Here is a 12,146-nt window from a genome sequence, read left to right as displayed (position 1 = left end):
AGTTGAAGATGACAAATTCCCTTTGTATTTTAATTTTTAAAAAAATAAAAATTATTTTCATCTTTTACATTTTCGAAATAATAAAAAAGGAAAAGGGCCAGAAGCAAAACTCTGGGCACCCTGCATGGTTAGTACCTAGTAGCACCCCCTTTGGCAAGTATCACAGCTTGTAAATTTTTTGTAGCCTCCAGAAGTCTTTCAATTCTTACACCAACAGATTATCTGACAGATTTTTTGACCAAACATTGGTCAGATGGCCGTTTACACACAGATCTTTTTTTATACACACCAGCTATTGGTCTCATTAGACAGAAATTGGTTAAATAATCTGTTGGTGTAATACAGCCCTAACCCTTATAGACTATTTAAGGTCTGAGACCTTGTTCAAAGTTATCTGATCACTCAAATATCCTTCCCATACTTCCTTTCCATTTTTCACTCTTAAATATCACAAAACCAAATTAATACACTGATATTGCTTAAAATGTTGAAAAGTGTATTTAATCTCTAACTTGCTTAACTGTTTACAGTAACAGTAGTTTTGACCAGAGATGCCCCAAATTTCTGCATGCCAAATTTTCAGTGTGTAGAAACAAGACCTTTACACTGTAGAACTCTGCTTTTTCACTCCAGACTTTTAGGCTCAAAGTTTATACTGAAACAGCCTCATTAATACAGAGGATTATTTTACAGTTTACAAATTAAAGAAGGTAGGACAGCACACAATTATAGTGAAGAATGTATTCAATGTCACAGTAGTCAATGAATTTGCGGATGGGAAACATCCTTTACCAATGTGTATTTAGATACAAATCGGTTCACCATTGTAACACAAGAGGTGCACCTACATTCATCTCAGTAATAGTGAGAAATGCTTCTGTAAACTAATTTACAATTATTGATTTCCTTAAAGGGATTGTCCGACTCCAAAAGTAGTAATAATTATGGCCCTGACAGTGATTACTATAAAGAAAAAAAGCCACCTCACCTGTTCACCAGTGCTCTGTTCCAGCTCCATACTGATTCTCATCCCTGTGGACCAAAAGTGTGACATCTAATTCATCATCACCTGCACCACTGCAGCCATTCACTAACCTCAGCAGTCATGTGCCACTTCAAACAGTGAATGGCTGCAGCTGTGCACATATCGACGATCAGGATGTCACACTTCCGGTCCACAGGGGACTGGAAACAATGGGGCTAAGCCCTCAGCGCTGGAACAGAACACCTATTAATAGGTGAATGACATTTTTACGTTATGGTAATCACTTTCAGGGCAATAATGAAAATTACTTTTGGGTCAGACAACCTTTGCACTGATTTTTTTTATTGTTCATTTGATCTTAAAAACAAAATTAAGCAAGTTTCTACAATTAATTATATATGTCCATTTTACTGCTGTAGAGTCTGTGCAACTCCTTCACATAGCTGCTGTGCAGCTGCTTCTGATCAGCACCCTGCTCATGACGGTGTCTTCTTTCTGCATTCTCTAATTGTTACAGTAGCAGGGTGGGGAAGGAGGTTGTACAGGGCAGTTTAGAGGAAGTAGAGGAAAGCATCCAAGTTTTCATGAAAAGCCGATCACACAAGCTGTACTGTATCCGAGTGTAGAGAGGGAGGTAAGCAGACAGAGGGAGGCTCATACAGGCTTTGCATAGAGGAAGGAGAGCTCCCACAGCAGAATCTGCAGAGGGAGAGGAAAATCGCTTACTCGTCAGCATCAGGAATGCACCTGTGCTGGTACATGAGAGCTAGCGAAGGCAGCAGCATCCTGGGCAAAAGAACCCAACATCCAGCATGTATTACGTGTCCAATTGAGAAATGTCTGAAACTAGGAGAAGGTAGCAAACTGCCTACCAGTGGTCTGAAAATTAATGAAGGAATAAAGATTGCAGCCTGAAACTTAGTGCAACTTATTTAATTCGATAGCCACTGAAATATGGAAAAATCTTTTTTTTTTTTTTTTCAATTATTTACATATCAGAGATGTCCATGGGCTTTAAAATGCATTACTTTTAGATTTATTGGATATATGTAATTGTTATCCAAAACAATACAACACCTATGGGTGGCAAAATATTACAGTATTTTTATGTGTAGGTTCACTGTAAAGTAGCTACTGAACTAAAATGTAAGCAGACTTATAATACACTTGCAATATTTTTTAAGCTTTATTTCACCAGGAGAAGATGCTAAAGGTGTAAGGTTGAATACAAAAAAGAAATCAGTTGGTTTTGGCATAGTAGTCTGTGCATTTTAGTCTGGGTCGCCCCCTCACAGCTGTTTAAGGTCATTTAAGGGTGTGGAGAGGTTAGGGATAATAAAATACTGAACAGAGCCTTATTTGTTCCAGTTACAGGCATTTGTGCTAAGCCAGGGACGCCCAACATGCGGCCCTCCAGCTGTTGCAAAACTACAACTCCCAGCATGCTTGGACAGCCTACAGCTATCAACCTATGCCAGGGCATGATGGGAGTTGTAGTTTTACAACAGCTGGAGGGTCACAGGTTGAGCATCCCTGTGCTAAGCAATTAGGTTGTGGTGCTGCTATTTCTAGGAATCAGGGTTATGTGTGTATTTGTTGGCACGTTTGCATCATTTAGGATTCATTCACTGGTCATTGTGATATGCATTCATCATCCATAATCTGTAACATATTTTAAACCACAGCTTTAACCCACGTTACAGCAGCTTTTGCATCAACCATCCAATGCACATCCATTGTTTTCATCTGCCTCCTAAGTTTGGTTGTGGCACACTAACATAATGTCATTTGTGAGAAATTAACAGTTTTGTGTTCTTACAGGCCTCACCTTGCCATGTATAATTGCTGGAGAAGTTGGAGATCCAGGAATTCCCGGCAACCCTGGGCTTCCAGGTATTGCTTGCATTTATTCATAGAGAGAGAGTGATACTTTTGCATTTATTTACTTGTGGGTCTTTTAAAATGAGATAATTAATACATTGAACTATCACTTAGGTCCCAAGGGTGAAAACGGATTCTCAGGAATTCCTGGGCTACGTGGCTTTGATGGCGCCAAAGGACAACCAGGTAGCCCAGGACTTGGTGGATTTCCAGGACCTCCAGGTATAAAACAAATATGCATTTAGTATATAGATTGATAATTAATGTAATTTATTTCTTACGGCTGTGGTCCATTTGTTTTTCAGGATTTACTGGACCTCGTGGAGATGAAGGTCCTATTGGTTTTCCTGGCTTGGATGGCATTGATGGACTACCGGGAAAACCAGGAATCCCTGGTTTGCCTGGTTTTAAAGGAGCACGTGGTGAAGTTTTGGGTGCTGAACCTGGTGCTCCTGGTGAGCCTGGAAGACCAGGTGTCATAGGAGATAAAGGAATTAGAGGAGAATCTGGTTTTGATGGACAGAGAGGTAATTAGAAAGTTTTCTTGAATGCCATTTGTAGAATTTAGATTTTGAGTTGGCAATATACATTAATGTTTGGATCATTGGCCAGTTATAATGTTTATGAGGGCAAGATGATAATTCCCTGACAGCAGAATTTGGGGACAGAGTGATCTATCGTGTTGGATTTCAGCATGCCAGACCCTCTGTTCCCCTTCGTAAGGGGCTTTTTTCTCCACTTTCAAATTAAACACATATACATATATGTGGTGTCATGACAGAGAAATGTTGGCTGAACAAGTCAACTCAAAATTGTGCAAACACCAACTCATGATGCTCTTGGTGCTGTTAGTTTTGGCTCCTGATATGCCTTTGAGGCTATGCATCGTCAAGGGTTCATAATTCTAAACAAGAAGTAAAAAAAGATTGGACAGCATCAGTGCTCAGGTTCACTCTCATTTGAGAGTTACACCCCCTTGACATTGCATAGCCACAATAACATATAGGGAACCAAAAACACCAGCATACCAGTTGCTCTGGAATGGGAGGCTTAGGAAAAAAAACACTGGAATCTGTGGACTGGCATCTACAGACAGATAATTTCTGGAGGACATGACAGGTACTCTTTAAGAACTGACACTATGTGAAGTTGAATGTGAATACTCAAAGATGGTCACTATACTGTGACCTTCCCACCTCTGACAGGACCACTACCATAAAGACCAGATGTTTTTGTGACCTGTTTGCAACTACATAATAATCACCTCTCATCTTGACCAGCCCTTTTTTGCTGGGATTATCTCTGTATAGACATGTTTCATTTGTTTGACCATTTCCTGCATTGCATTGTCCCATTAAATAAAATGGCCTATTAAAGGACACACACCACACAAATGTCATCACCAAGTAATAACTGTATTACATTACTACATAGTTAACAAATAAATGAAGATAGAATACCACAGACACGATGTCTCAGATTTACTAATAGTGTCATACTTTGTCTAAGAATACGAATCACAGACTTAATATTAGACAAATTTACTATTCTGGAGCATAGACCTTTGTAAGTTTGGAGTATCATAAATCCTGCGTCAGATTTCCACTAGAATTCTGTTTAAAATTTTGTTCACCTAAAATTTGGCCAAGAGCCCAAAATTTTGTCCATGTGCCAAAAAAAGTGCCTGTGCACCAAAAAATCTGTTTAGTCTAAGTTTACTTTACCTATAACTTGGCATAGTTTTAAATTGAAAAATGCCCCCAAATCTTGATGCATTGAGGTGCACTTGGGTTACACCCCTTTACTATGAAACTATGTAAAATGCTTATAAAAGAGTGTAACATAGTTAGCAAATGTGATGCAAAGCATGCACGCCAGTTTTTTTGGTGTAAAATGTGCCAAAAAACTGGTGCATTTTAAATAGGAAATCTGCCCCAATGTTCTATCTCTATTTTAACCTGTTTCATTGAACAGGGTGTCTGTTCCTGCAGTCCCATCAGTGATTACCAGCTAATTGTATGCACATTCAAATGGGGACAGCTGTAGGACTGCCCACTGGACTCCTAAGTGTAAAAAAGCACTGATTCAAATGAAATGCTCAGCCCCTTCTGCTCTTGCTGACTACATATCACACAACACCATGTTCAATGTGACAGGTTCCCTATAAAATGGATGTGTGATGTTTTATCTCCATTTGTACTTTAATATTGTTGTTACTTTGCTTTTTATTAGTTTTTCTGTGTGTTTTTTTGTGAATTTACATTGCCACACATTGTGTATTCAATTGCCATTTTTATACCATGAAATAAAATGCAGCATAGATCAGCAAAGCCATGCAGAGGACAGGAGAAAGCCAGTGGAGCAGAGGCAGCTGCCAAGCTTCACATTTTTTTTCTCCTCCTTCCTCCATCACTGTGCTGATGCATTCCCAGATTGAATGCAGCACAGGAGAGCAATGTGCCACCTACTGGAGAATGGGAAGGAGCCAGGGGAGGGGAGCTCCATGTTTTGTGTGCCACTGACATTGTGCTGCCCGTGAACAGGGAGGACCACCCCTATAAAAGACCATTTGATGTGCAATTTTGGGTAATGGTCTTAAAGAGGTTTCATTGTATTTGCTTCTGATGCTGAGTTTGCTTTTGATTTCTGTGTAATAGGTTTAGATGGACGTCCTGGGCTAATGGGTGCTAAAGGTGAAAAGGGTAATGCTGGTTTTCCTGGTAGCCAAGGTCCCAGAGGATTCCCTGGATTTGGAGGTGCAGCTGGTATTAAAGGAAGACAAGGTCCTGTGGGAGAAACTGGATTTCCAGGGTCACCGGGTATGTCAACCAAAGTTTGTAATAGATGCTCTTAATGTTGTAGAAGATACTAAATATTCAGTTATAATCCGTTGTCAGAAATGACTTAAAGACCGGTCAGTTCTTATAATAAGTTTTATGGTACCGTTTCACTCATCATTGAAAAACTAAATTGTGATGTTCTTTGAGAATAAAGTCAATATCTGTATCTCAGGTGCAATAATAAGTAACAGATTGGTAAGTACACTGGACAGCCAAAAGGAGTGCTCATATGTGATTTATTGTCTGATGCGTGTTTAATGTTCTTGGTATTATTATTTTTATTCATTTATTGTTTATACAGTAACATAAATATAATACAAGAGATAATGGAAGATGAAACAAAGAGCAAAAATCAAAAAAGGAAAAGCAGCAGATCTATGGATATTGATTGACAACTAATCAATGGAAATACAGCTGTGTAATGGCTGCATGTGACCAACGTAGAATGTAGCTTATGTTATGCAAGCAGTACTAGTGCAATCAAGGCCCAAGGGGGCAAGTAGATCTAAGGGTATGGGATGACCCAAATAATAATATATGGCCCACTAGAATGGCATGTGATAAAGTCCATGCATGGTTAGTATCATTACGAAGAGCCTCAATAGTTATATTTACTGAGAGAATACCATTGCAGTGGAGGAGATATTTCCATTGTATTATACAGTTACTAAAACACAAAACTAAAAAACAAATGTCATCACTGGTTAATGTGTCCTCGGACTGGTTATGTTCTAACTGGACATGATAAAAATGTTAAGGCCAGAATGAGTGTCCATTAGTGATTATTAGAACATAGTAATATACTGTAGTTTGTAAGACTGAAATAAGACATATGTTCATCCAGTCCATTGTATTATCCTGCAGAGCTGATACAGATGAAGGCAAAAACCATCTCAAGAAAACAGTACCTTCTCAACTCTAAATCTGCCAATTAGAGTAACTCCTTGGATCAGTGCCCGAGAGCCTGTAATCCAGGCCCCTTTTGAACTGAATTCATAATCACAACCTCCATAGAGAGCTCCATAGTCTCATGGCCCTTCTTTGCTGGTGTAGAAACCTTCTTTCCTCTAGACATAGAGAGGGCTACCTTATTATAGTTATACTCTTTATACTGTACATTAGGTTACTTCTCAGGTGTCTTTTTTTTTTTTTTACTAAAGGAGTTTCTAATTTATTTTAGTTTTTTTCTAAAGGCAGAGAAAGTGTCTCAAGAATAAAAAATTGTATTACTTATTGCCCCAAGCCTCCGTCCTGCCTTTGTCTTCCTGGCCGTAGCAGTGTCATGCCCATATATTACAGGTGCATCATGGCTGCAGCAGCAGGAAGGAAAGGAGTTGGTAGCACTAGATGCTTGAGGCTGTATGTATAAAAAGGTTTTTAATATTTTGATAGCCTACCTTCTTTAAAAAAAATAATTCAGAGGGCCCCTTTAAAGGGCGTCTGTCAGCAGATTTGTACCTATGAAACTAACAGACCTGTTACATGTGCACTTGGCAGCTGAAGGCATCTCTGTTGGTCCCATGTTCATCTGTGTCCGCATTGCTGAGAAAAACGATGTTTTAATACATGAAAATGAGCCTCTAGGAGCAACAGGTCGTTGCCGTTATACCTAGAGGCTCCACTTTTTCTGCTTCTGCTGCACACTCTGCAATTTGATTGACAGGCCCACGCCTGGCTCTGTAAATCAAAGTGCAGCGGGTATAGCAGTTGCAGAGTCTCTAGGTGTAACAGCAACCCCCCTGTTGCCCCTACATATATTACATACATATATTAAAACCTCATTTTTCTCAGCAATGCGGACACATATGAACATGGGGCCAACACAGATACCTTCAGCTGCCAAGTGCACATGCACCAGGTCAGCCAGTATCATCTTTACAAATCTGCTGACATCTGGTGCCCAAATTCCTACACAATAATCCATTTGCGGTTTGACTACAAGTTTGTAAAGTGGCAGGACTATGTTCTCATCACGGGCATCTATGTCCCTTTTGATGCACTCCATGATCTTATTGGCCTTGGCAGCAGCTGTCTGACGCTGGTTGCTGCAGTTAGGTTTACTGTCAACTAAAATTCCTATTCGTGTCAATATGTATTTTCCTTTCGCATGTACATAACCTTATATTTGTGTGTATTAAACTTCACTTGCCATATCTGTCCAAGCCTCCAACTTATCCAGACTTATTTGTAAAATAATACTGTCCTTTGTAATGTTATCTGCAAAAATGTATATTTTACTGTACAATCCTTCTACAAGGTCATTAATATATTAAAAAGAGGGCCCAATGCTGACTTCTGTGGTACTCCACTAGTGATGTGACCCAGTCTTATAGGAGGATATCATTATACACTGCTCAAAAAAATAAAGGGAACACTTAAACAACACAATGTAACTCCAAGTCAATCACACTTCTGTGAAATCAAACTGTCCACTTAGGAAGCAACACTGAGTGACAATCAATTTCACATGCTGTTGTGCAAATGGGATAGACAACAGTTGGAAATTATAGGCAATTAGCAAGACACCCCCAATAAAGGATTGGTTCTGCAGGTGGTGATCACAGACCACTTCTCAGTTCCTATGCTTCCTGGCTGATGTTTTGGTCACTTTTGAATGCTGGCGGTGCTTTCACTCTAGTGGTAGCATGAGACGGAGTCTACAACCCACACAAGTGGCTCAGGTAGTGCAGCTTATCCAGGATGGCACATCAATGCGAGCTGTGGCAAGAAGGTTTGCTGTGTCTGTCAGCATAGTGTCCAGAGCATGGAGGTGCTACCAGGAGACAGGCCAGTACATCGGGAGACGTGGAGGAGGCCGTAGGAGGGCAACAACCCAGCAGCAGGACCGCTACCTCCGCCTTTGTGCAAGGAGGAACAGGAGGAGCACTGCCAGAGCCCTGCAAAATGACCTCCAGCAGGCCACAAATGTGCATGTGTCTGCTCAAACGGTCAGAAACAGACTCCATGAGGGTGATATGAGGGCCCGACGTCCTACACCTTGCAGGACGTTTGGCATTTGCCAGAGAACACCAAGATTGGCAAATTCGCCACTGGCGCCCTGTGCTCTTCACAGATGAAAGCAGGTTCACACTGAGCACATGTGACAGACGTGACAGAGTCTGGAGACGCCGTGGAGAACCTTCTGCTGCCTGCAACATCCTCCAGCATGACCGGTTTTGCATTGGGTCAGTAATGGTGTGGGGTGGCATTTCTTTGGAGGGCCGCACAGCCCTCCATGTGCTCGCCAGAGGTAGCCTGACTGCCATTAGGTACCGAGATGAGATCCTCAGACCCCTTGTGAGACCCTATGCTGGTGTGGTTGGCCCTGGGTTCCTCCTAATGCAAGACAATGCTAGACCTCATGTGACTGGAGTGTGTCAGCAGTTCCTGCAAGACGAAGGCATTGATGCTATGGACTGGCCCGCCCGTTCCCCAGACCTGAATCCAATTGAGCACATCTGGGACATCATGTCTGGCTCTATCCACCAACGTCACGTTGCACCACAGACTGTCCAGGAGTTGGCAGATGCTTTAGTCCAGGTCTGGGAGGAGATCCCTCCGGAGACCATCCCCCACCTCATCAGGAGCATGCACAGGCGTTGTAGGGAGGTCATACAGGCACGTGGAGGCCACACACACTACTGAGCCTCATTTTGACTTGTTTTAAGGACATTACATCAAAGTTGGATCAGCCTGTAGTGTGTTTTTCCACTTTAATTTTGAGTGTGACTCCAAATCCAGACCTCCATTTCCATTTTTTTATTTTTGTGTGATTTTGTTGTCAGCACATTCAACTATGTAAAGAACAAAGTATTTCAGAAGAATATTTAATTAATTCAGATCTAGGATGTGTTATTTTTGTGTTCCCTTTATTTTTTTGAGCAGTGTATTTAATGGGCTACTGATAAGTGGACATTATCATGATAAGAATGAGTGAATACTGGAGACAAGATAGTGGAATTCTCATAAAATGCTGTCTTTTCTCTCTTTATCTGCTTGCCTAAAATTCTGCTTCTGATTTGTTATGGTTTTCTAACCCTGATCACTAACCAAAACTCAATCCGGTGGCTAAATCTAATCTCAAATCAAGTTCAGGTACATCATTCTCTCTCTCCTTCCTCCCATGGGTTGCTCTCATAAAGAAAATGATTCACTTTTTTTGTTGTATCTCTCAGCTGGCAATTTCCATTCCACCGTGTGCTATCTTTCATACATTTTGTCTATTTTTCCTTCATCATGCTTTTATTCCAAATATCACCAATCCTCCATATTCTGATGTCATTATCTATGGTGTCGGCTTCTTCACATAGGCTGCCAAGGTGAGAAAGTGCTCTCTAGCATAAAGGCAGACGGACTAACAGCCCAGCTTTTGATGCTGCGAGCATTGACCATAGGTGACACCCCTTATTTGATTAAACACTATACAAGAACCATTGTGCTCATGTGGTCCAAAAAACATAGAGTTTAATATGACCATTCTTCATATATACTGTATTACCTGTTATAAAAGACATGCTATTGTGAAGCAATAGCAAAGCAGTATTTCATAGTTTGGGTCATCAGTTACCTATCCCAGCATGGTTTGGTATATTGGCAGGCTTATGGGAAGCATTAGGAAAGAAAACATTCACAGTTCAAACACAGTTTTTCTGTAGAAACATCTTTGTAAGTAATGTCAGTAATTCAAACCATTATGTGCTTTGAGTGAATATTGCATTTTTCCTTTATCTAAAAAGGTCTGAGAATTACAGTTACAGTCCTCGTTGGCAGTCCGTGCCACTCAGCATTCCAGGCAGGGGCCATATCCACATCACGTTATATGGCTTTACTGTTCATAAAGGACCAAAACATCCGATTATTCTGTACAATTACTATTGCCTTACATTACATCAGCCATATTGACCTGGATCAGCTTTGAAAGTTATATGGTTTGTTTGGCAAGATAGGTCATCAATATCTGATCGGCGCAGGTTCGACACTCGGCACCCCGCTGATCAGCTGTTTGACAAGGAGGCGGTACCCCATAAGAGCGCCGCTTCCTGGTCTTTATGCTACACCTAGTCTCCTATGGAGCTGTGGCATAGTGTAATTACAAGTACTTGCTCCATTCGCTTGAATGGAGAGAGTACTTGTCATTTCACTGCACTTTTGAGACGATGTGCAGTGTAATTAGGAGAAAGTAGCGCTCGCATGGAGCGCCACTTCCTTTTTAAACAGATGATCGTGGGGGTGTCGGGTGTTGGACCTCCAGCGATCAGATATTAATGGCTGAAAACCCATTTAAAAAAGCACTCCCACAAAAATGTTATTCTCTGACCTGTTAGAAAGGTATATTATGCAAACTGTAGTGACGGTAATTTTCTTACTAATACCTGTATTTGTAAGTTAAAACCTCCCTTCTGATCCTCAGCTGTATCATGTGACCAGCACTTTCCAAATAACACAGCATTTTATGAATGGACGGGAAGCCAGTTTGCCTGTGTATTCCTATGGAAGCCTCAATCCAGGTCTCATAGCAATGAATAGAGAAGTAACTGACTTTTTGTCCTGTGTCATTTGGAGATCAGAATGTTGGTCAGATGACACAGCTGGAATTAGAAGGGAGGTTATAACTCATAAATACAGTCCCTGGTAAGAAGATTATCTTCACTACAGATTACATCATGCACCTTTCCAACAGTTCAGAGAATAATTTTTTTTGTAAGAGTGATAAAGACCGATTCTTTAAAAGCATTAAAACGTGAAGTGTCGTTTATTCTCTCTTCAGTCCAGGCCAGATCTGGTTAGAATTGGCATACAAGTGATTTGAGACATAGACTATGTGGAGTAAATCAAGCTAATCCCAAAAAACTACAGATGTGCACCCATCCTTAGAAGACCAGTCTTGGTCAGCCTAGGTCATAGCTCCAGCCAGAGATCAGTCAGTGATTTTTGATCATTTTAACTTGTTGCATTAACTTCATAGAACAACCATGAACGACTAGACATTTTGAAAAGGCTGTCTCTGATCTAGTGTATGACCCGCTATACAGTATGGTAGAAGTATACTAAGTATATAAACAGGGGCTGACTGGGAACTTAAAGTGGCCCTGGAAAAACTACTAAAAGTGGCCCCATTTTGTAGTTGGGTCCAAATTGATGGAAGGCCGGGCCAGCAATACCATATTGTGGCACATTATACTACCCCAACAAAGCTAAATACCACACTCCATCACAAAATACTGCCAGCAGCACAAAATACAGCCCCAAAAACTTCCAATGGCCAGCAGTAAGGAGGGCTCAGGTGGCCCCCAGGACATCGGCCCACCGGGAAATTTCCCTGTAAGGTCTATGGCCAATCCACCCCTGGGTATACATGTATGCTGCTTTACTGAGATGAAAAAGTTGACAATAGAAACCAAACAGTTGCCCAGTGGCCATTTTGCCACATGTATTAGCCT

The 12,146-nt window shown here is 40.9% G+C and overlaps 1 protein-coding gene across 4 annotated transcripts in view; it reads left to right on the top strand.

Moving 5' to 3' along the window:
* Positions 1-12,146, top strand: part of COL4A6 (collagen type IV alpha 6 chain) — a 271,820-nt gene that overhangs the window by 204,124 nt on the left and 55,550 nt on the right. For 3 of the 4 annotated variants that reach the window (XM_040442327.1, XM_040442329.1, XM_040442330.1), the window contains 5 exons: positions 2,807-2,878; positions 2,981-3,088; positions 3,172-3,393; positions 5,524-5,685; positions 10,017-10,025. In XM_040442327.1, coding sequence (XP_040298261.1) covers positions 2,807-2,878; positions 2,981-3,088; positions 3,172-3,393; positions 5,524-5,685; positions 10,017-10,025 — 573 coding nt within the window. The remainder of the gene's footprint in view (positions 1-2,806; positions 2,879-2,980; positions 3,089-3,171; positions 3,394-5,523; positions 5,686-10,016; positions 10,026-12,146) is intronic. The other variant, XM_040442328.1, reaches the window with a different exon arrangement.

This window comes from Bufo bufo, chromosome 8 (assembly GCF_905171765.1).
Source record: "Bufo bufo chromosome 8, aBufBuf1.1, whole genome shotgun sequence".
Taxonomy (NCBI): domain Eukaryota; kingdom Metazoa; phylum Chordata; class Amphibia; order Anura; family Bufonidae; genus Bufo; species Bufo bufo.
This window is presented reverse-complemented; position numbering and strand designations above follow the sequence as displayed.